This window comes from Bacillus rossius (assembly GCF_032445375.1).
Source record: "Bacillus rossius redtenbacheri isolate Brsri chromosome 4 unlocalized genomic scaffold, Brsri_v3 Brsri_v3_scf4_2, whole genome shotgun sequence".
NCBI lineage: Eukaryota > Metazoa > Arthropoda > Insecta > Phasmatodea > Bacillidae > Bacillus > Bacillus rossius.
Window position 1 is genome coordinate 39,827,998 of NW_026962011.1, and position 24,965 is coordinate 39,852,962.

At 37.8% G+C, this 24,965-nt stretch overlaps 3 protein-coding genes across 3 annotated transcripts in view; 1 reads left to right on the forward strand and 2 right to left on the reverse strand.

Moving 5' to 3' along the window:
- Nucleotides 1-1,677: 1,677 nt before the first annotated feature.
- Nucleotides 1,678-2,806, reverse strand: LOC134542280 (solute carrier family 35 member B1). The gene has a single exon (XM_063386423.1). The coding sequence runs from the start codon at nucleotides 2,719-2,721 to the stop codon at nucleotides 1,777-1,779; it is 945 nt and encodes a 314-aa protein (XP_063242493.1). The 5' UTR covers nucleotides 2,722-2,806; the 3' UTR covers nucleotides 1,678-1,776.
- Nucleotides 2,807-3,535: 729 nt separating this feature from the next.
- LOC134542281 (elongation factor Ts, mitochondrial) lies at nucleotides 3,536-8,850 on the forward strand. Its single transcript, XM_063386425.1, has 4 exons — nucleotides 3,536-3,818; nucleotides 4,314-4,562; nucleotides 5,553-5,847; nucleotides 8,500-8,850. The coding sequence occupies exons 1-4, from the start codon at nucleotides 3,660-3,662 to the stop codon at nucleotides 8,733-8,735; spliced, it is 939 nt and encodes a 312-aa protein (XP_063242495.1). The 5' UTR covers nucleotides 3,536-3,659; the 3' UTR covers nucleotides 8,736-8,850.
- A 1,371-nt stretch (nucleotides 8,851-10,221) lies between these two features.
- Nucleotides 10,222-24,965, reverse strand: part of LOC134542279 (luciferin sulfotransferase-like) — a 60,229-nt gene continuing 45,485 nt past the window's right edge. The window contains exons 4-7 of the mRNA XM_063386422.1: nucleotides 14,665-14,806; nucleotides 13,137-13,257; nucleotides 12,227-12,321; nucleotides 10,222-12,014 (exon numbers count right to left, since the gene is read on the reverse strand). Of these exons, the coding sequence (XP_063242492.1) occupies nucleotides 11,694-12,014; nucleotides 12,227-12,321; nucleotides 13,137-13,257; nucleotides 14,665-14,806 (679 nt within the window). The 3' untranslated portion in view covers nucleotides 10,222-11,693. The remainder of the gene's footprint in view (nucleotides 12,015-12,226; nucleotides 12,322-13,136; nucleotides 13,258-14,664; nucleotides 14,807-24,965) is intronic.

A 24,965-nucleotide genomic window follows, 5' to 3' on the forward strand; every position in this document is an offset into this window, starting at 1 on the left:
TTTCACATACTGTAACTACAACACTGCATCAGATGTCCAAAAAAGTGCTCAACTGAGCACTGTGCTTCTTAGGCCCTTTGTCATCTTGGATACTTAAAATATGATAGTGCAACATTGTACATGTTACCTAACAGAGTTTAAAATTGTATACACACATCATGCCATAGTTGCCTAGAATTTTATGCTAAAATAAATACGTAATAAAACAAATTTTATCACTGTGAACACGTTTTAGTGTCGTACTGTGTTTAAATTTTCCTTTGAAATATACACCTAAAATGTTGTTTGAAAAACAAATTGGCAGGCCAACTTGGATTTTATGTGACATACAAGTTTTCAGTGCCTATTATGTGTGACCGCACTTAATTGTTTTGGTTTGAATTTCAGACAGATGAGTTCATAAATGCTTATTAGAAAGCAAACCAAAATTTTGACAAAGCATTACGCATATCAGTGCAAACTTTATATTAATTTGTCATTACAGCAGACCATTTTAAAATATGAAATCAGTAGGCTTACTTTTGTGCTTTTACTTCTTAACATCTCTCTTGAGGAGCCTAAAAGCCTAAATGGGACTATTCTAGAACGCGATACCATACCATTTTTCATGACATCACCAAAATGTCATCACTTACATCATTACCACCCTTACTTTCTTTCGGGAAAAGCACGGAAAATAGAGTTTTTGGGTGGAAAACATTTTATTCCCAATTTTTCTTATAATTATTGTTTTCCAGTATCGTTAATTAGAATATAAATCCCCACCCCCATCCCCTCGTATTCTATATTATGATACCAATAACACATTTCCTTGAAATGGAGGATTTTTTAACCAACTAAATACTGGTATTGCAAAAAAAAAAAGTAGACAGGGTGGGACTATTCTCTAATTCATGATACAAAAAAAAAGTGTTTTTTTTTATATTTCTCATACATTTAAATATTTAAATATCGGAATCATCAAACATAGTACACCGGGTGGGACTGTACTATACTTCACAATACCAAGAATAAAATTTTTCTACACTTTTCACACATTTAAAGATTTGAATACCGGTATCGCCTAATAGAATACACCGGGTGGGACTGTATTTTACTTCACGAAACTCGCAAAAATAGTATCTGGATATTTGAAATTATTATTTGTATACCATGAAAACTCCTGAATTATTTTCTCTTATTTGCCTCTCCTATGGTGTTATTTGCTTCCCTCTAACTCCCCCCCCCCCCCCCCCCCGGTATTAGGCCTCCTCAGTTGTCGGTACGGGTTCTAGAATTGAGCCACTTAAATTTACCAGAGTTAATCTATGACTACAACATTAACTAAACATTGCACCAGACCAAACATTGGATTTTTTTGGTGGTTAAAACAATTTGCCAGTTGTGACTGATCCACATTTTCCAATGTACAACTGCATTTAAAGTTTCTCATAGTCTACAGAACAATGCTACATAAGACCACATCAGTTGTATAATACTCTTGATATTAGCTAGATTCAACAGGAATAGCATTTTACCAACTTAACAATGTCTCTTAAACACATTTATCACAGTGCAAATCAAATCACCATCTGCAATTCCCAAAAACAGGCTAGCCTGTTATTTTGGTGGTCATTATCTAACTCATATTACCATAATTAAATTGGCCTTTTATCACTCATGTTTACAATCAATGTAAGCACTTAGCCATTGTGAGCGGTACTGTACACAGAACACCCCATATTTTTGTACAAGTCACACACGTCAAAACAAGCGTGATTCTGCCAGAGAAATGCTTTACTTTTTCTTGCTAACAGTTTTTCCATACATGGTGTCAAGAAAAAGGCCAAAGAACACAATAACTGTCGCAATCCACTGTCTCGGCAGCAGTGTGTTACCGAAAAATAAAACTGAGCCCAGAACAGTGAAGAACTTTCTGGTTGTTGTTATAATTGAACAAGGCAGGGGCCCAAAATCACTCACTGTCAAGAAGATGAAAAACTGTCCCAGTGCACTAGTTACGGAAAAGGTCAGGATCTGCCAAATAATACTTGGATGATTCTGCACAAAGGTGATGAATGCAAATATTTCTCCAGACATAATGACTGCAAAAGATACGTACAAGATAGACCATAAATTCATGTTCAACATCATATGCCCAGACTTAGTCTGGTGCTCTGCACGCATTCTTTCTTGGATAGCGCCTGTCAAGCCATCCATTGTGAGCGACAAGAAAAGTAGCAGTTCTCCAAAACCAAATAACACACTTTCCTCTCCTCCTGCTTTGCCATCTTTAAAAATAAACAAGGCTACACCAACTACAATCATTACCACAAACAAATATTTCTTCATTGAATAATGCTTCTTTCCTACGAGAACTCCTAGAATCATGACAGGTATCGGTTTGCAAGACTTCCCAACCACTTGGGTGGGATAGTTAACCCACTGCAGGGCCATGTTACTACAAACCATTGCAAGCAGGTAGGTCAAAGCACTCGAGGAATAGTAGGCAGTCCTCGTCGAGTCTTCGCCTTGCTTCATCACGGTGGAAAGAATGATCTTCGCATACAAATAGTTCACAATACACTGCACAAGAACAAGTGATAGCATGCATGTGAATTTTTCCTGATTTTCACCTTCACCATAGACTCCTCTGGTTATTCTCTCTTGTAATATGCCATAAAAGAAAAAGCATATAAATACACCTCCAGCATATATAAAAAATTTAGTATTGTTTTGCATACTTGAAAGTTTCTGTCACAACACACCACAGAAACACCTGTCAGTTAAACACTTCACCAGCTGGGAGAGAATAAACAACCTGGAACCGGCACAACGTACCAGAAATACTATAAATTAAAAAAAGTGCTCTAGAAAAAATTGGTATTAGAGTACAGATGTTGCAAATCGAAGTCTGCAAACAATTCTTTTATTCCATCAGTTAGAAAAAAATTGTCAATTGTGAACGGGTGTATACTATTAAAAAGTAAGTATTCATTATGCTATTTCAATTTTATAGTTACAAAACCTCTCTAAAAAACTATTTTCATCATAGAATGCTATGGGAAATTTTATTCTACAAAATGTAACCCTGGCATATTTTTCGAAATAAATACGTAATGTACGATAACTATTGGAAATACACATGTCAATCAAACGCGTTCTCGTTCGTCTCCACGTTGAGGCAAATCACGAATCCACGTTGCGCGAATATAAACCAATCAAACTTTTATTATACAGGTCTGCCATAGCAACGGAACTAAAATTAAAGATTGTCTGTTTCTTGGGATGATTGTTGGGAAAGATTCTCCTTAAAAAACCAAAAGTAAAAATATATATATATATATTAAAAAAATTTGAAATACGTGGGTTTATTTAGCGAATAGTTATGTTTCACTTTTTGTAAATGATAACTTATAACGATAATTTACTAACCGTATGGTTCAATTCAATTTCATCCAATACTTCCTCTACCAACACCTCATCGAGTCTGAAAAGATAATAATTATTGTAGTAAACGTTTTGTTGTAATAAGGAATTTCAGTTTCCTCAGTGTGGCTAACCTGCGGTGTCGTCAATTTTGTTGACATATTTTAATTATAAAAAATATCGGCTGCCCTGTAACCTATACAATTCGGGGGTCGTGTAATAAGTAGAAACTTTTTGGCGTAATCAGTATAATGCTCCGCCGTGCTTGTCATTTTATTGACCTAGGTAAATCATTCTGTAGTAGTGTCAGTGTAAACAAAGGTTCATTGGCTAAATTGAGGAAATCAACCGGCTACACATTTGCTAACTGCAAAAAAGCGTTGCAGTTGCACAACAATGATATAACACAGGTAAGTACCTACACTTCATTTTAGTTTGATTTAAATGTTTTGTTTTATTTTATGAAAATTGGAGCCCATATAAAAAATTAAATGATTAAAAAAAATTGTTGTTTGGGTGGTGCTGTCTGTCTCACGAAAGAACATTTTGAATTTTGTGTAGCCTTTTAATCGAAGATCTGCCATCTACACCACCGCCTTTCCAGGTGCTTTTTTAACATTGAATGGCAGGAGTGCAACTGGCACTCCCGTCTACCTGCAAAGTTTTTTTTTTTGTTTCTTGGTATTTAAATACTTTTTTTTTTGTTGATAACCTTCCAACCCCACACAGTTACATTGGAAAAGCAAGAAGTTGCAGTCATAAAGGTTTCTTAAACTAGTAGCTGACTGAATTACTTTGATTTGTTTAATGGTTTTTTCCCCAGTGTTTACATATTTTATTACAGAAGACTAAAATGAGAACATTAAGCAGAAGTACACTGTGATAGTTGGTGTTGCTTGTGTCAGGCAGAGAAGTGGCTGCGAGAGCAAGCCCAGCAGATGGGCTGGGCCAAGGCCACAAAACTAGAAGGACGGCCAACCCTGCATGGCTTGGTCGCAGTGTGTGTCGACCGCGCCACTGGTATCATGGTCGAAGTGAACTCTGAAACAGATTTCGTGGCTCGGAATAATAATTTCCACTCATTGGTCGAGACTGTGGCCAGCACGTGCTTCCACTTCATGGATAAGAAAGATTTTGACCTGCCATTGGCCAAGGTAAGTCATAATGTCGTTGCTTGGTACTGAATAGTTGCTGAAGCAGTTCCTATATGTCAGTGAAACAAACTGAATACTTTAATGAAACTGACTTAAAACTAACAAACAGATCTTAGTTATACATTTGTAGGGTCGTCATTTAAAGTCCATGGTTGCTTTGGAGTGGTCCATAACCTCTGTACTCTTGTACATATTGTAGAAACAGAACAGCAGAATTGATTTATATCATACATCACTAGCTGAAGTAACCAGCATTGCCAGAGATTAACGCAGAGTGAAGATGTTTCATTTAGGAGAATGGGGGTTGTTTCTTCCAAATCTCAGGTAGTCTGTGATTTTCCTCTTATTTTGGTCTTAGGTTAAATTTGCAAAATTTGACCGAGCTCTAATAAAACTTTAGAATACCAACTTTGTTTTTTTCTTTAAATATATATTTATTACATTTTATGGCAAAACTTAAGGGTATGCAGTGTTTTTTTGTTTGTCTGTTCGGAGTTGTACCCAGTATTTTTTCTCTCTTATTTTGAAAAATCAAGTGTGCATAATTTCATCCAGAAGTACCAAAATGATACGTTAAGGGGGTGTGGGAGGGAAGGAGGATTTTTTTTTTAAATCTCATTTAGGGAGTGACTTATCTAATGTTTTGAAGGTCAAGTTTGCGCAACATTTTATCAAGCTTTGTGTGGATCTGAATAAAAAAAAATTAACCTACAGACTGTATTTTATCCCTTTGTCTATCTGTGTCAGGGGCGTAACAACTAAATTTCCAAGAGGGGGGGGTAGGTCCGGGGGTCCGAAAATTTTGTATTTCAAGGTGGAAAATGGTGTGCTATTTAAGCATTTTTACTATCTAAAAATTGATTACACAGCACTTTCTTTGCCCTCACTTCAAGGTTTCAGAAAGGGGGGGGGGGGGGGGGCAAAATACCCTTCCCCCCCCCCTGTTGAGGCACCCCTGATCTGTGTGCATGAAGTATGTGGTGCACGCAGTTCCAGCTGGGCCAGGAGGAGCTGAAGGGCCTGGTGGCGGGGGACGGCAGGCCGCTGGCGGACCACCTGGCCCTGGCGATGGGGCAGCTGGGGGAGAACCTGACGGTGCGGCGCGCGGCGTGCCTGCGCGCGGGGCCGGGCGCGGAGCTGGTGGGGCACGCCCACCCCTCGCACCCCTCCCAGCCCTCGCAGGCCGGCGCGGTGCTGCGCGGCAAGTACGCTGCCCTCGTGGCCCTGCAGGGAAGCTCGCCGGCCCTCCGGCAGCTCGGCAGGCAGCTGTGCCAGCACGTCGTGGGTGCGTGCTTCGTCGGCATTCGCCGTCAGCGTCCTTGTCGGGTCTCTCAACTTCTTAAGGCCCGTCTACAGTAGCAATGTCCTAAACTGTGTCCGAAGGACACTCGTCGCTGATTGGTCCACATGACCCTCTGACGTCACGCGTCAAGTGGGCGAAGGTCCGAACCTACCTGGTCCGAAGACATTCGTCAATTTGAACTTTTTCTCCCAACCTGTGTACTTCGGACACAGAAAAAAAGAACAGAACACTCACGATATTTGAATTTCTGGTTCCCGTTTGAAAATGTGGTGTTTGTTTTTGTTATTGAAGGAAATGGAATACATATAATTTTGAACTCCCACAACTTTCATAAGTTCAATCTCAAACTACATAGCATCAAAACAATAAACAAAACATTTGGTTTGACACATTTACTGCGCTCTGGTGACATCTTTAGAAATCAATACATTCGGACATCGGACATCGAAATTGTGGACAGGGCAGTTTTCGGTGAGACAATGTGACATCACTCACATTCGGATAAGGACACGGACCACGCACAGATTCGGACTATTTTAGACGGGCCTTTACACACACGTTGTAAAAACAGACGTCCTCGTGACAGCATCAGGGTGTACAGACATCGTGAAAAGTCCCGATATAAACCGTTAGCGGTGCTGGAAGTCACAAAAATTTAATTCCCAGCAGCATTCAGTAAAATTAATTTTGTTTTTTTGAATCCTCACTTCAGTTTATAGCCGCACATTAAATATATAGATATTTATAGACACACTTCTTAAAAAATGTGGAAACTATTAAGTGATATTTTTTTTAGCTTTTCAACATAAAGATGGCACATTACTGTGGGTTGTAGATGATATTTTTTTATAATGGTAATTTTTTTATTCAGTTTTTTGTCTGAAGGTAATTTTGTATCTATACTAATATTATAAAGCTGAAGAGTTTGTTTGTTTGTTTGAATGCGCTAATCTCAGGAACCACTGGTCCAATTTGAAAAAATCTTTCAGTGTTGGATAGTACATTTATGGAGTAAGGCTATAGGCTATATTATATTATCAATAACATTAGGGATCCTTACTAAAAGTCCAATTTAGAATCAAATGCGTTGGAGGGGGTTAGATACAACATGCAGTACACGTACGAAGTGTGTTGACAATGCCGCAGGCGCTAGAAGTTTATTTCCTATTGCCTATTAACATTGTTGCCACACACTAGATGCCTTATTATTCTTAATTTTCCCATACAACAACGAAGCAATTAGTACCCTCATAAGAGTTCAATTAGTATTTAAATACTTTTTATCACTTTAAATCACAAACCTAAACTATTGTTTTTTTTCCTCTCTCTGTGTTTAATTTGTTTTTTTATTTCCCTTTTATTCAAGTGTGTGTGTGTGTGTGTGTGTGTGTGTGTGTGTGTGTGTGTGAGTGTGTGTGTGTGTGTGTGTGTGTGTGTATATATATAATTACAGACTTGAAACTTCACAGTAATGTTCCTTATGTTACGCAGGATATTTTCAGAAAATTATATCCCATGGGTGGTTAAAACCAGGCAACAGTGGGTACTTTGTCTGCATGAGAACAGGACTTTGCATTGTTCGTTCCTTCTGCGTCTCCATGGCAGCGGGCATCGCGCGGCAGTGGCGTACCCACAAGGAGGGGCATGTATAATGAACGGCGCAAGAGTGATCTGCCTGTAGACTGCCGTAGCGAAGTACGGGTACATCAGTTGTGCGTTGTGTGCACGAGTCGGGAAACCATCGGTGCTATTCATTTTCTCTCCGGTACATTATACAGCATTGTAATAAATTTTCACTGAATTTTTTTTATTTACCATTACTGTAAATGGGAGATGTGGCTTAATTTTTTTCCTTTAGTATAGCCGTGCGAAGCCGGGTCGGGCAGCTAGTATGTAATAAGTCCTGAAATTGGTTCACAGGATATTTGTAGACACTCTTGAGTATGTGTGTGTGCATTTGTTTTGTGGGACTTAGAAGTACTTTGTTAAATTTAATATTAGGTATTTATTAGGTTTTATTGTAATTAGTAAATTGGAAGTACTATGAAGGAAAAATTAATAATAATTATATTCAGTAGTTTTATTTAATCATTCGTTGACAAATGTCTCATAAACTTTTTTTTTTTTTCGAACTCCAGTATCATTATCTGTTACATAATTTGCTATAGATAGTGAAAGGTCTTAAATCTTATGTGTTCGGGCTTTTCCAGATTATCAATTAACAATCGTCAATATACTTTTAACCGTGATATCAAGGAAAAAATTAACATGCAATTGAATTTAAAACAAATTGCAATAAAATGCTCAGTAGAAAGAAAAAAATACAGATGAGTGTAGTGTTGTTATCTTCTTCAGAATATCACTATGGAAATAGACCTGTGAATTGTAACCCTCTAGCTAGCTGTGGACGCTGTACTGAAATGAAAACTCAGTGATGATAAACTCTGTTGAGGGAATTAGATATGCCGGTGGTGCAGTAATGCGACCTGACGGTGTGGGTCGAAAGTCGAATCCACGTGGAAAAAATTTGAACGTGTGCAGCTGGATTGGTGGCAGGTACAGAGTGTGCCGGATCGTAGACCTTTCACTGCAGGAAGGTTTGCTGGAGGAGACGGGAGACTGTCGTGGTTGCAGGGATGAACCCGGCGAAGTTCGGGGAGCCGGGCGTGGACGAGCCGGCGGCCGACCCCGACGAGGAGCGGTGCATGATCCACCAGGAGTTCCTGCTCGATCCTTCCATCACGGTGGGGCAGCTGCTGGCCGTCAACGGTGCCTCCGTGCTGGGCTTCGAGAGGTTCGAGTGTGGGGAGGCGCTCGGTAGCAGCTCCGTCGAGCCACCGGTGAACCTCCATGCCCAGATCGGAGGCTAGTCACCCTGAAGTCATTCCGCGAGGAATAGTTTTCTTGTCCGCAGGTCACTAAAGTGACGAAACTGAAGCATTTGTCACGAAAAAGTCCCAAAATATACAGTAATTTCCAGACGCCTTTTGCTAACTTGCGTTTTATTTTTTTGATGCCACAGTTTATAGTTTCATATTAAATGTAAATAAATATGTGAAGACTGTCAACTAAATCATGCGGAAATACTCTCTGAAAAGGTTTTAATTTTTCTAACATAAAAATTGGCACATTTCTGAAAATATCGGATATATTTAGTATTATGTTCAGTTTTACTTATAATGTGTAAAAATTACTCTGTGCTATCAAAAAGCTGTAAGAAATTTTTATTAAATTATCTTGAAAATTTTCCGAAAGAGGTTTGCCAAGTATTTGTAGATAACCTGTTATATTTGTTAAAAAAAAATTATATAACTTTTAAAAAGTGTCTTGAGGATTTAAGAAAGTACAGAATTTTTTATATTTTTTTATTATTACTGTTATACGATGCACAAAGTGGTCAGTATGTTAAATTTTTATGTAGAATTTACACTATGGAAAATTGAGACCTACCCTTAAATAATTAGTTGTGTATAATTTTTTCCTTTGCAATAAAGATATACCCACATAAAGATCATATGGAACCATTGGGTCAGTAGTCTGGAAGTTAACCAGACTTTAGTTAGTTTTACAAACTCGTGAATTCCTTAATGATTTTTTTTAAGGGGGCAATTAAATTAAAACTATTTTGTGGACACATGGCATTGCTGGTTTTCACTGGATGTTGTTCTCTGTGTGTTTATTTATGTATTCTATTAGTTGTCTATGACATCCAGCATAAGCCAGCAGTGGGTTATGTCCCTGTAATTGTTTGACAGTATATGAAGCTGTGCAGGTTAAAGCATTTGTTATCGATTGCTCTGCACATCAACCACACATTATAATTTTTGGCAAGTTACATAAGAAATTTGAAATATATTCTATTATATATGGACTGATCATAATGCAAGCTAAAACTGTTAATTATAACTTTCCCATCTATCTGGCTGTCATTTTAGCTACTGCCAGGGTTATGCTCCTAATCAATTCCGGTTCACATTGAATTTCTCCAGTTATGAAATTGGAGACTTTCCATGACCTTTTAGGGAACTACTCAACCTCAATAGTCAGGTGTCAAATATTGCAAAAATTGTATTGTAAATACACAAAGAATGAAAATTTATCTTTCATTAATGTTTTGCGTGGAGCTGTAATAAAAGTACATTCCTAAAAACTGTTGCACCATAACACACTTCACATACTGATAGAAAGCCACCACAACAGTGATACTGTTTGTCCACAACAGTGATACTGTTTGTTTGTGTTTATGAAGACTTGATCAAATTTATTGTTATAAAGTCTTCATATACAGAACTGATTCAACATAGATAACAGTTATACAAATTCAGGTTAAATCAGAGAATGAATTGATGTAGAGTATTTGAATTGAACTGAATTTTTAATAATCATTATTTTTAAAGGTCATTAAGTACACATATAAATATGATAAATATATTCATTTCTTTAACACTGTAAATTAAATTAGAAATAAGCATATAATATATCCTTTATGCATGCTCCTCTGATCAGGTTATTGCCATGTTATAAGCACTTCTTGCAGCCCCTGATCACGTGCACAGTAAATCGACCTTCACTGAGTTAAAAGTGCTGCTGTTCTAAAGACAACTGTTACTACACAGGCATGAATTTCCCTCACTGTGAGCTGATAACTATAGTAAATCCCTGTTGAGAACTTCTGTAGACACTTAGAGAAATTTAGACTTATTAACGTAAGATTTTTTTTGTATTTGTAGGTCAAGTACAAATTTTTTTTTAATAATAATTTTATTAAGAGGGTTTTACCGTAGAACCTCATTTGGAATAAAATCTCAGAATAACTATCAGGTCAAGGTTGGGACATATTCATTGCTAAGAACTAAGATTATTTTATGAACTGTAAATAATACAGTTTCTTACTAAGTTACAAAACTTCCATCAATTCACACAACAATTACATGAGGACAAAGGCTCTGAATGATAGGTATTTACAAATAAAAATGCTATTTTTATATTATCCATAGTTAGTATATCATAAAAGAAGTAATTTTTGCATTATATTGCAATGATTTGTAGTTGTGAACACAAACAGATTATACAGTCTATTTAGAAATATAAATTGCTAAGGTTGATTATAGAACAGTTGTACTAGATATAGTTCCAACTTGTAACACCATCTTGATTTAATATAAACAATCCACAATACTAGGTCATTGATTCAACTCCATTGATCATCTTCTCAGCATATCACCCCTCCTTCTCCCTCCATTAATTAACTGTTGTAATTATGAAACAAGGGGAGAGATAGTAACTGAAAGATATAGTGGTTTCAACAGTTTTCATGCCATAACTTTTTAACATTAAATGTTCAAAATTTTCTTTCATTAAAGTAGAGCCTGTTGTAAGTATTAGCACAGTTGTGGTCATCCTCAAAAATGAATTCAGTACTAAATGCCAGTGACTTCACAGAGACTACAATTTTAGAAATCAGTCACTACTAACGTCAGACATACTACTAAATTACATACTATGCTTTAACAAAGCCTGATATAGAAAATTGAACAATAAAAAATTGTTCTGGCCTTAAACTCTTTCATTTGAGATGGCATATTTGTGTTCCTATTGCTTCCCCTTAAGTTATTAATTTTTGTTCTTCACTTTGTGGTCTAATACAGTGAAGATCTGTTACATGTCAACTCTTAATGGCTTAGCGGTGTTTGTGTGCGAGACAGTTTTCAATTATGAGAAAACCTGAGGGAAATGCAAATGAGTAATTATGTCTGATTTGCACTTGGCATATCAGAAAGCCTCAAACTACATATGTAGTGCAAGAATGACATGCTGTGTCCGGGACTTCACTTCACCAAGTTCAGGCTTATGTCGTAATCGCTGTCTCGTAACTTGGTGGCGGTCCACTCGTCAAACCTCGCCGCAGTGTCGGGCGACAAGGCCTTGGTCCAGGCACCGGCCTGTCCCTGCCTGATGAACTTGAGGTCCTTCTCCTCCTCGTTCATGTGGTTCCTGCGAATCTCCTCCTTCACGTACACGTCCAGGTTCACTGACGGGTTCTCCTTCATCTTGGAGAAGCTCAGGTGGTCGGCGAGTTTCTCCACCTCTTCCATCGAGTACTTCTTGCCCAGGAACTTCGCAGTTCTTTCAATCACACCGCACAGGTCCTACAGAAGACACGTACAAATATTACGATCATCATAGAATACCCACATAATACAGTAGTAATTTTAACAAACCTTTTTTTTTTAACTTTTGATTTTTTGTAGGTAAATTTTGTTTATCTTGATCAACAATTGCGAAATGTGCACAGGAAAAGACAGGCATGCACAAAAACTGTTAGCATTGTAATACTAGTAACTTCTGTAATGAAAAGTACCTTTTTCATTTCTTCATATGTGTTAAATAGGATGTGTTCTTTATCCCTGCACTTCCAGAACTCTAGCACATGATCCCAGAATGGACTCGAAACAACTGAAACATTATGAAATAGTTGAAACAATAGTTACATTTTTTTTTTTAAATGAACAGCACTATTTACTTTCAAAGGCCTTGGAGTGACAGTGTTCGTAAAACAAAACTTCAGTTATTTGAGGTGACTGTTTGCATGGACTCCCAAACAATGTGTAGAGTTACAGGCGTGAATTTTCAATTCAGAACCTCTCAAGATTTCTGCAATGCATCTGATAGCTAACAACATTTAATTACGTTTTACACAGGCCCGAAATAGTCTCTCTTAATGTGCATTTGTTGATGGAAAAAGTGTCTGAATCTGGTGTTTCCACAAATATATTTTTTTAAATTATGATAATTTGTTTCACAGTGTTTTATATGGTGTAGGTAGGTGCAAGAAACATTCAAGTTAAATTATGTATTCACCGGTGAGAAGTCCAAAAGAGGTGCATTAACTAATAAGACCGCACACCAGTTTACAACCTGAACTTCCCGTAGAGGCAAAAAAGAGGCTTGTGAGGCATGAGTCGGCTGGCACCATTGGTGCACGACTCCAGGCTAAAAGCAACTGCGGTCACATGCATTCTGTCAGTGGACCAAACATGCTCTGCATCTCCAATTCCTTTTTTTTCCTATTCACAAACCATCTACAGCAGTGACTGTTTTGCCTAAGTTTTGCTAGGGTATCTATATATAATTTTAAAAAAATCAGCCTAATTAAATGAGCTTTTAGGTAATAAGAGTAGTCCCAGGAAAATAACGCATTGCAAAAAAAAAAATAGAAGTTATAATATAATACTTGTAAAGAAACCTAAAATTACAGCCTTTGTGCTTACCGACATCTGCCAGAAAGGCTTCCATGAACTCCTCCATGGAGCCTTCGTACCCATTCCACAGCCTGTGGTGGTGATAGTAGGATACTGCAGCATCCTTGGGGTTCCGTGATATATAAATAATCTGTAACAGTGCAGTTTTTATGACTGATAACAGTAGTGTCTCCTTGCGCGACCAACGGGCAGGCAGAAGTCGAATGAGAGGAAAAAAAAATGTCGGCTTATAGGTAATATGGTGTTAAGAAAAAGCCTATTTAACTTCAAACTATGTTATAATTTACCATTACGAACCTAATAGTCATGTTTCTTTATTTATTTTAAGTTTTAACATGCTTACCGACAGCTGAAAATCGAATGTGTTGGCACCGCATCAGAATGTGATGGCAAGTGTAATGTGAGTAGCTGTCGGTGAAGAAAATGGATATAACCTGACCAAACCCAAGTGCCAGCATGCAAATTCATGACCTGAACTCTTTAAGTTACCCAGCGCCTCCCAGACCATCTGCTTCTCAACTACATACATAATTATATAATTTTCAAGCCCGACCACGATCATTGGGTACCACGGCCACGTAACGACCCTGGCAGGCCTGACTACCTCCATCCACGAAGGAGGGAGGTGATAACATGTTCTCCATACAAGCTTAAAAAATATGCTTTCAGAAATTAGCCAATCAAAACACAAGTTACAAGACCTGAAAAAACTCTGCATTCATATAACTCTCCCTTCTCTGTCTCTTTCCAATTCTGATGATACTTTTGTCCTTGAGTTCCCACGCTCAGCGGGGAGCTACCATTTCTGTCTCTGTCTTGCACTTCAGGGCATACCCTGCCCCTCTCTTTCTCACTCTAACACTATGTAATTTACAATCACATGCATCATCGTTCTTTCAGAAAAAAAAGGATGATAGCAAAATAAGTAAAGAAAAATGTGTGACTACACTTGAAATCTTAACCAACCTGCCATGTAGGTAATGATAATTTTTAGCTGTTTTAAAAGTTTAAATTAAGTAAATTAACAGCCATGATTACAAACCTGAACTAATGAGAAATAGAAGCAAAACAACACATTGCTAACTTTGAAACGTGTAATCGGCCGTTATTTACACTGAAACAGAAAAGCTATTCAAGAACTGAAAATTATCAAAAAACATAACAAAATTATTTGTGTCATTGTATTATATCTTATGTGTTGAGGGTTGAGGGCTTGCAATATAACGTGTGTAATAAGTACTAGGACTCGACAGCTCCCATTTTCATCTATGTTAATTTGGCTCTGATGTTATGAAGGGTACAGAAAGTTGTGAAATGAAATAGACCATGGCCTATGCCCAGTGGTAAAATGTATAAGAACCTGTGGCGGGGCTAATTTTAGGAAACCAGGGCAAGCCGGAATCAGGTTGTGAGCCTAGGTGCTCCGTAATGCTAGACCACTGTATCACACAGCTAAGTATGTTGTTTCACGTCTCTTGTCATTGCACAAATAAATAATGTGTGAATCACGTGCATTACAATTTCAGTTTCTTATTACCTTTGGCTTTTTCACCCACACATCCTTGGGAAGCATTTGTTTCGGCAAATGTGTCTTGAATATTCTTGGAGAGCTCAGTTTGCTTGCAAAGGTTATGGAATCTTCGGGCAACACATCTTTCACGTCTGCTATCGTTGAGTACCTGGATGATTAAAAAATGTCGTTCAGTAAGAAAATAATAAATAAAGTAATTATTTCTTCTGCAAAACTTTACACTCTGCGCATAACTTAACAGTGCATTGCCACTACAACTGTACAGCTTTGGTTAATATCGTTAAGTGTAACAAAACTTGATATGTTGTAAGTCTTGTCCATGGGCTTATAAAGCATGTTCTTCCAGCCAGTGCAGGCAGAGAGTGAGGTCCATCTCAAAATTCGTTCTGTTTCAGCCACCAGGACTTATATTTGGTTTTCCGTTAATATTATCACAATTCCATTGGTGGACTGGGCCTCCTTTAACGCTCTCCTCTCTCCAAAATTGCACAGAGAGAGAGAGAGAGAGAGAGAGAGAAACACACACACACTCACTCACTCAACAAGAGAGACACAGGCAGAGCGACATGCAGACAGATACACATACACATACACATACACACACACATGCACACATGCACAAAGAGTTACATATACACACACACTGAGCCACTTTCTATGATTAAAGCAGTGAGATTCTCAGATTCCCAAGATCCTAGCAGGCTTGGATCAACCGGAACAGAGACTCACTTTTTGTAACTTCGAGTCGTGTCGGAAGTTGGAATTGAACCACGAGCATAAGGCATTGGTGGTCACAGACTTCAAAGTTGTCCTTAATGGCATATATATATAAAGATTATATGCAAGTTGGAACATTACAACATCCCATGCCTTTTGTGCTGAGAGTTCAGCAGGGGGCAGCTTAAAGATAACTACAGTTGATTCACCTTTGATCGAACATTTTTGGAAGCCCTGCTTTAAATGTACTTTCAGTATCCCTCTGGCAGATGAAAAATTCAGCTTTGCCATGACCAAATGACTTCTGTGCATGCTTCAATCATGTGAAAATACATTGGTAACTTTTACGCCAAATCATACTGTATTGTTAATGCACAGAAAGAAACGCATTTCAGTGGCCAGCCATTTCTAACAAATCATGTTCACTAGGATGTTAAGTGAAGGAAATGCTTTTCTTTGATTTGCTGCCAACTTCACAGGTTATGTTTGCGTTGATTTAAATGCATTTACCATCAGTGGCATTTTTGAGAGGTTGATTCATAGAGTTCAGTTAAGGGGGTAGTATCTTAAAGTACATATTTTGCTTATTATAAATTCGTAATATAATTGCATTTATTTTTTTATAAAATGCTTTTTCTTCTAAACAAATTGTTAATTATTTAATTTAACTTAACAGGCAATTTTTTGTGTAAGTCTTAGCATGTACTGAAAGCATAAAATAATGTAGTTTACAGATTTGGATTATCCATTTGTATAGCCTTTGTCTTAAAACTATTTTCAGTACCTGTGTCATTTGTTAGTTAAATAGTTCCCAAAACCCTGACACAGGTTTCTATCAGTTTTGGAAAACTTAAGTTGTATTAATTAAATGATTGATATAAGTATGTACTATAAAAAAAAAGAGTTTTAATACTGAGGCTACATGAGAATGGATAATTCAAAACTATGGTTTCATATTTTCAGTTCATGCTAGGACTGACACAGAAATTTGCCTTTAAATTTGTAGAAGTTTTTAAATAAGGACTTGCTTAGTAGAAACAAACTTTTATAAACAATTAAATATGGTTATAGGTAATATGAATTAATTTTAAATCATGTGCAAAAATCACAAAATATTAGAAGCAAAGTAATTTAGTGAACTACCCCCTTAAGCCCAGTGGTGGATCCAGCCTTGAATTTTGGGAGGGGTGGATGACTAGAGAGTTTCAGGTGGTATAGAATACTTCCCAGTTATATGGTATGCCTGAAATTAAAATTAAAAAGAAAAAAGTTACTTCAAATGATGTTTTAACACATTTCTGATGCCTTGAAAAGTTAAAAGTAAAAAAGGCAAAAAAAAATGCAGGATTACACATTAGTAGTATAGGAAAGTATTTCCGGGCGCACGGCGCTGGCGCGTGGAGCCGGAGCCGGTGTCCGCCATATTGGATTGTGACGTCACGGCGGCAAAAATTCCTCAAAATTCCTCAAAAATGACTCAAAATGACTCAAAAATTCCCGTTTTAAGAAAAAATTTCCCGTTTTCGAGGGAAAAATTCCCGTTTCGAGGGAAAATTTCCCGTTTTATTCCTCAAAAATCCCAACGGCTAGAAATGTCCTGATAGAGGCTTAAGCATCCTTAACTCAAGCCTCAGTTAAGCCTCTATCAGGATGTGACCTTGACCTTTGACCTTGACCCCGGCGGCCATCTTGAATCCGCCATTTTGGATGACGTCATTTTGTTTTCTAGAAAATTCCGGCATTGTGTTATCCGCCATATTGGACGATGACGTCACCGTGGCAATTTCCGTTACGGCCGCCATCTTTAACTTTTTTATTTATTATCCGATTTCAATGAAAAAATTTTTAAAATTTATTAAAAAATCCATTTAATAAAATTTTAATAAAAAATATTTAAAAAATGTACTTTTACGACACGGAGTTCAGAGTCCTCGGTTCGAACCCGGTGAGGCCAAAAAAATTAAAAATGGCGACCGATCCTTCCCCCGTGGTGACTTTTGGCAGACTGACTCCCACCACTTTTCTTAAAGCATATATATATCGTCACCTAGTATGACGTCATGTCCGCCATCTTGTCTTCGTTGCTGGAGACCACCATCTTGTTTTCGTCGGCGAGAGTGCGCTGACACCATGTTAGTTTAGTTCGTATCCGCTAGAGTGCAGTAATCATTTATTATTACTGTGACACCCGCCATCTTGAAATATGGCCGCCATCTTGAAAATCCGTAATTATTTAGCTAGAAATTCGGGAAAAATTCCAAAATTCATTAAATAAATCACTCATTAACTTACATATTGATTCGATCCGCTCCAGTCCTTGGTTCGATCCCTGAATGATGCAAAACATTTAATTTTATATAAAAAATAATAATTTCAATAAACCATGTTCAAAATTCTTAAAGAGACTTTAAATCCTCTACTACCATCATCCTATCAGACACCAAGACCACCATATTGGAAATTCGTAATTGTAATGCTAGAGATTCGGGAAAAAGTTCAAAATTCATTAAATAAATTTGTAATCTATATACTGATTGATTAGATCGACTAAGGTCCTTGGTTCGATCCCTGGCCGATACAAAACAACTTTAATTTTAAAAAAGTACCAGAAAAGTGTAAGGTTCGAGAAATAAAACACCTCAAAGTCTATTACAAACATAATATTTATTACACAATTTCTATCCTACTACAGAATCACTTGCGAAAGCCAACAACAATCTTATAAACATTTAGCCCTGCATAGACGTGCAACGACTACTTCTTAGCTCCAAATGGCTCCCAAAGCTCCAACAGCCTCCAAATGCTTGACAGCTCCAAATGCTTCAAAAGGCTCCAAATGCTCCAACAGCTCCAAAAAAAGGCTCCAAATGCTCCAATAGCCTCCAAATGCTTAACACAGCTCCAAATGGCTCCAAATGCTCCAAACGGCCTCCAAATGCTTGACAGCCTCCAAATGCTTAACACAGCTCTAAATGGCTCCAAATGCTCCAAACGGCCTCCAAATGCTTGACAGCTCCAAATGTCTCCAGCAGCTCCAAATGCTCCAACAGCTCCAAAAAAAAGGCTCCAAATGCTCCAACAGCCTCCAAATGCTTAACGGAGCTCCAAATGGCTCCAAATGCTTGACAGCTCCAAATGCATAACACAGCTCCAAATGGCTCCAAATGCTCCAAACGGCCTCCAAATGCTTGACAGCTCCAAATGTCTCCAGCAGCTCCAAATGCTCCAACAGCTCCAAAAAAAAGGCTCCAAAAGCTCCAACAGCCTCCAAATGCTTAACACAGTTCCAAATGGCTCCAAATGCTCCAAACGGCCTCCAAATGCTTGACAGCTCCAAATGTTTCCAGCAGCTCCAAATGCTCCAAATGCTTGACAGCTCCAAATGCTTCAAAAGGCTCCAAATGCTCCAAATGCTCCAAACGGCCTCCAAATGGCTCCAACAGCTCCAACAGCCTCCAAATGCTTGACAGCTCCAAATGTTTCCAGCAGCTCCAAATGCTCCAAATGGCTCCAACAGCCTCCAAATGCTTAACACAGCTCTAAATGGCTCCAACAGCTCCAAAAGACTCCAAATGCTTCAAAAGGCTCCAATTGCTCCAAGAGCTCCATCTTCAATTGGTTCCAACTGATTCCTATTACTTTTATCGAACTTGGCATGATTACTAACATGTCTTTATCAGTATACATTTTGACTGGCAGTGGTAACGTTTTTTTACACCTTTAAGTTATAAGTTTTATTTAGAAATCAGATTTCGATAAATGATAGCTTCCATCTGGAAAGAAAATATATTAATTTATCTTCAAGTTTATACACATACATTTAATTTAATCCATTATTGTATGTAGCCAGCTTCCCTCAGTTCTTTGAGTATGAAGGATATTTCTTTAATGTTCGAATAGTTTCCTGCACAAAGCGATCCATGTAGTAGTCGTAGCCTGTTAACCAATATGTTAGGATCTTCCCATGAGGTATAATCAATCTCTTCTGCTGCCTTCATCATCCTTGCATGTTTATAATAAATATTATCTCTGGTGTTTATCGTTTTAACACCAACCACAAGGTCACTTTCGTCATCTTGCCAGTGATTATCACAAGCTTGATCAGGATAATTTATTTTATTACGCCGTTTCCATCGTTTTGGTCTCAAACCACCATCACAGTCTTCGCTCTTGCATGCTTTTGGTGCTTCAGTACAGTACTCAATCATGTCAGCCTCAGATGTGTCACCACAATCTTCAATCATGCCAGCTTCTGATGTGTCACCACAGTCTTCAATCATGTCAGCACCACAAACTTGATCAGGATAATTTATTTTATTACGTCGTTTCCATCGTTTTGGTCTCAGACTGCCATCACAGTCTTCGATCTTGCCTGCTTTAGGTGTTTCAGTACAGTACTCAATCATGTCAGCCTCAGATGTGTCACCACAATCTTCAATCATGCCAGCCTCAGATGATTCATCAAAGTCTTCGACCTTGTAAGCTTCAGGTGGTTCTCCATCTTTCACATTTTCATGGAGACGACTAGATATTGGAGTAAATATATTTTTATTTCTAATGTGGTTACAACTTCCTTCGTTTGTTTTAAATTTTAAATTATTATCTTGATCTAGATCAGTAATTTTAGCATTAGCTTTTTCGCCTTCGTTCCTCTTCCGCGATGTTGTAGCCCAGTCTTCGTTATCTTTATTCATCTTAATTGTACAGGTCTTGTAATGTCTATCCAAGTAATATCTTCTACCAAAGGATTTCTGACACTGACTGCAATGAAATGGTTTTTGACAAGGACCCAAATTACACTCGCTTCTCTCATGTCGTTTAGCATTCTTTCTCAAGGTAAACACCTTGCTACAGTATCTACAGTGATGACGTTTTGATACAGCAACAAATCCCGTTTCAGGATTCATATTAGTTATTGAGACTAATGCCAGATGCAAACTAAGAGTTTTAAATTAGATATATTACTTAAATAGAATTTTTTAATTATTTCATCAGCGAGAATTAATTTATCTCATTCAAAGGTACTTGTTGCAAGTAGTTCTGCTTTTCAACAACAGATGTCGCCACATGTTACTTGCAGGTAAATAATATTTAGTTATTTTATGCGGGATGCGGGATGCTCACTAACGATCGCAAAAGAAGGATGGCTTCGCTAGACTCCAAGGAGAAGGAAGTTCGTCCATCCTGTTAGTGCTTCTTAGATTTCTCAGAGATTATTTGACTGAGTAATGATATATTTTTTTAAAATTTCCACCTGATAAAAATATTACAAGTGCTGATTTATTGGCAGAATTTCAATAATTAAATGCGACCTTGAATAAAAAATGACATGACTCATTAAGTAAAAAAAATTCTTCATGCAGAGATCAATTCCTCATCAGTAACCAGAAGCACTCGGAGAAAACCATCAGATGTCTAGTCAGGAATAATCAGAAGCACCCAGAGAAAACCATCAAAATATTGTCAAGAATAATCAGGAGCACACGGAGAAAACTACCATAATATTGTCAAGAATAAACGGGAGCACACGGAGAAATCCACCATAATATTGACAAGAATAATCAGGAGCACACGGAGAAAACCACCGCAAGTTTTCTTTGATATCATAAAATTTCAGGAAAAAAATAATACTAAAAATAAAAATAAATTAATAAAAAATTAAAAAAAATACATAAAATTCTGCTAGCTTGTGAACTTCTCATTGTTGAACAAAGATAGAGTTCTAGTACAAGCCAGAATTTTATGTATTTTATTTTATTTTATTTTTTTTTTAATTTTTTATTAATTTATTTTTATTTTTAGTATTATTTTTTTCCTGAAATTTTATGATATCAAAGAAAACTTGCGGTGGTTTTCTCCGTGTGCTCCTGATTATTCTTGTCAATATTATGGTGGATTTCTCCGTGTGCTCCCGTTTATTCTTGACAATATTATGGTAGTTTTCTCCGTGTGCTCCTGATTATTCTTGACAATATTTTGATGGTTTTCTCTGGGTGCTTCTGATTATTCCTGACTAGACATCTGATGGTTTTCTCCGAGTGCTTCTGGTTACTGATGAGGAATTGATCTCTGCATGAAGAATTTTTTTTACTTAATGAGTCATGTCATTTTTTATTCAAGGTCGCATTTAATTATTGAAATTCTGCCAATAAATCAGCACTTGTAATATTTTTATCAGGTGGAAATTTTAAAAAAATATATCATTACTCAGTCAAATAATCTCTGAGAAATCTAAGAAGCACTAACAGGATGGACGAACTTCCTTCTCCTTGGAGTCTAGCGAAGCCATCCTTCTTTTGCGATCGTTAGTGAGCATCCCGCATCCCGCATAAAATAACTAAATATTATTTACCTGCAAGTAACATGTGGCGACATCTGTTGTTGAAAAGCAGAACTACTTGCAACAAGTACCTTTGAATGAGATAAATTAATTCTCGCTGATGAAATAATTAAAAAATTCTATTTAAGTAATATATCTAATTTAAAACTCTTAGTTTGCATCTGGCATTAGTCTCAATAACTAATATGAATCCTGAAACGGGATCTGTTGCTGTATCAAAACGTCATCACTGTAGATACTGTAGCAAGGTGTTTACCTTGAGAAAGAATGCTAAACGACATGAGAGAAGCGAGTGTAATTTGGGTCCTTGTCAAAAACCATTTCATTGCAGTCAGTGTCAGAAATCCTTTGGTAGAAGATATTACTTGGATAGACATTACAAGACCTGTACAATTAAGATGAATAAAGATAACGAAGACTGGGCTACAACATCGCGGAAGAGGAACGAAGGCGAAAAAGCTAATGCTAAAATTACTGATCTAGATCAAGATAATAATTTAAAATTTAAAACAAACGAAGGAAGTTGTAACCACATTAGAAATGAAAATATATTTACTCCAATATCTAGTCGTCTCCATGAAAATGTGAAAGATGGAGAACCACCTGAAGCTTACAAGGTCGAAGACTTTGATGAATCATCTGAGGCTGGCATGATTGAAGATTGTGGTGACACATCTGAGGCTGACATGATTGAGTACTGTACTGAAACACCTAAAGCAGGCAAGATCGAAGACTGTGATGGCAGTCTGAGACCAAAACGATGGAAACGACGTAATAAAATAAATTATCCTGATCAAGTTTGTGGTGCTGACATGATTGAAGACTGTGGTGACACATCAGAAGCTGGCATGATTGAAGATTGTGGTGACACATCTGAGGCTGACATGATTGAGTACTGTACTGAAGCACCAAAAGCATGCAAGAGCGAAGACTGTGATGGTGGTTTGAGACCAAAACGATGGAAACGGCGTAATAAAATAAATTATCCTGATCAAGCTTGTGATAATCACTGGCAAGATGACGAAAGTGACCTTGTGGTTGGTGTTAAAACGATAAACACCAGAGATAATATTTATTATAAACATGCAAGGATGATAAAGGCAGCAGAAGAGATTGATTATACCTCATGGGAAGATCCTAACATATTGGTTAACAGGCTACGACAGTAGGGGGACCATAAGGATACTGGACCAATGTAAACATAGAAATGTAAACACCGGCCCCAGTACCCCCATGGGCGCCGCCATCTTGTCACGTGGGCGCCGCCATTGTTGTTGACATTGGCTACCAGGGCGCGCCATCGTCTGCTGGAGGCCGCCATCGTAGTTCAGCCTTTAGTTACCGGAGCGCGCCACCGTCGCTCCGAAGGCGGGAATTGAATACAAAAAAATCCTGGGCACTGGGTGGATTCGATCCCGGGGACGCACCAACGTCGTGGTTAGGAGACGGACGCCTTGACCACTAGACCACGGGACCAGATGAAGTATGAGGAATTAAATAACGAACATATGCTTTAAAGAAGCTATGCCTAAAAGAAGCTATGTCTTTAAAATTCGAAAAAAAAACATACGTCTATAACCCCAAGTATGCCTAACCGCCATTATGCCAAACCGTCATGTCTTAAAAAATGCAACCATACTAGCTATGCCTATAGACCCCACCACTCCACAATCGCCGCCATGTCTAAATTCCGAAAAATAAATATGTATATAAACCCACACCCACCCCCACCCCCAAGTATGTCTAAAAGAAACCCCCGCCATACTAGCTATGCCTAAACCGCTATGCTTAAAATACCTGCCATATTGTATGCTTAAACCGCCATGTTTAAATGTCAAAAGCCCCGCCACTCCACAACCGCCGCCATGTTGTATGCTTAAAACAATTGACGCCATGATGTATGCTTAAAGCACAAACCCCCCACCATTATACTTAACCGCCATGTCTTAAAAAAATATGTCTATAAACCCCCCACCACTCCACAACCGTCATATCTAAATATGCTTAACCCGCCATGTTGCATTCGAAAATATACGTCTACAACCCCCCACTCCGAGTATGCTTAATCGCCATATCTAAATTTCGAAAAGAAATAAAATATCACTATGCTTAAATTAAAAAAAAAATACAATCATACTAGCTATGCCTAAACGGGTAACTTTCGAAAATAACCACCATGTTTAAAAGCCCCGCAATACCAGCTATGACTAAAACAAACATAACCTCAAAATCCCGCGCAGAGAGAGCGAGATGTTGCCTGCTGGAGCGTCACTCGTAAACTGCGCAATTATAATCCCCACATAATATTATAAGCATAATAATGTCTTTAAAAACAACAGTGTGTGTGCAACACGCCAAGTAATAAGCATAGTTACTATTACGTCGAGTAAAATAAGCATAGTTAAAATATATAATATTGCGTAATCATATTTAAATTATTAATAATATTTTTACAGGCCAATGAGTTAGCACCTTAGCGTTAAGTAATAAACATATTTAAAATTAATAATATTAATAAAATTATTACAAACATTGTGTAGTAACTGGCTCTCGGCCAATGTGTTAAGCATTAAAAACACCGTGCTGGAAGCGTGCGCTGGCGACCAGGAATGTGTTTACCTGCTGGGTGACAGTGAAAGTGTTTACCACAGAGGAGCAAGGTCAAGCCATCGCTGTGTACAGGAAAGGAGCAAGCACAAGGAATATACAGAGGTGGAAATAAAATCCCCACGTCATATTATAAGCATAATATAGGCGCCATGTTGTATGCTTAAAACCCCCGCCATACCTATGCCGCCATGATGTAAGCTTAAAACACACACACACCCAAGTATGCCTAAAAGAAACCCCAGCCATAAGAGCTATGCCTAAACCGCCAAAATTAAATTTCCAATAGTCATATTTAAATTTGGAAAATAACCCGCCATGTTTAAATATCGAAAAGCAAATACCGCAACCCCACCACCTAGCGTATGTTTAAAACAAACACCACCATAAAAGCTATGACGAAATACCTGAGAGAAACATAACCGCAAAAAAGCGCCATACTAGCTATGTCTACCCCACCCCCACCACCACCAGTATGCTTAAAACAAACACCACCATAATAGCTATGACTAAATACCTGGGAGCAACATAACCTCAAAAAAGGCACCATAACAGCTATGTCTACCACACCCCCACCACCAGTATGCTTAAAACAAACACCACCATACCAGCTATGACTAAAGAAACATAACCTCAAAAATCC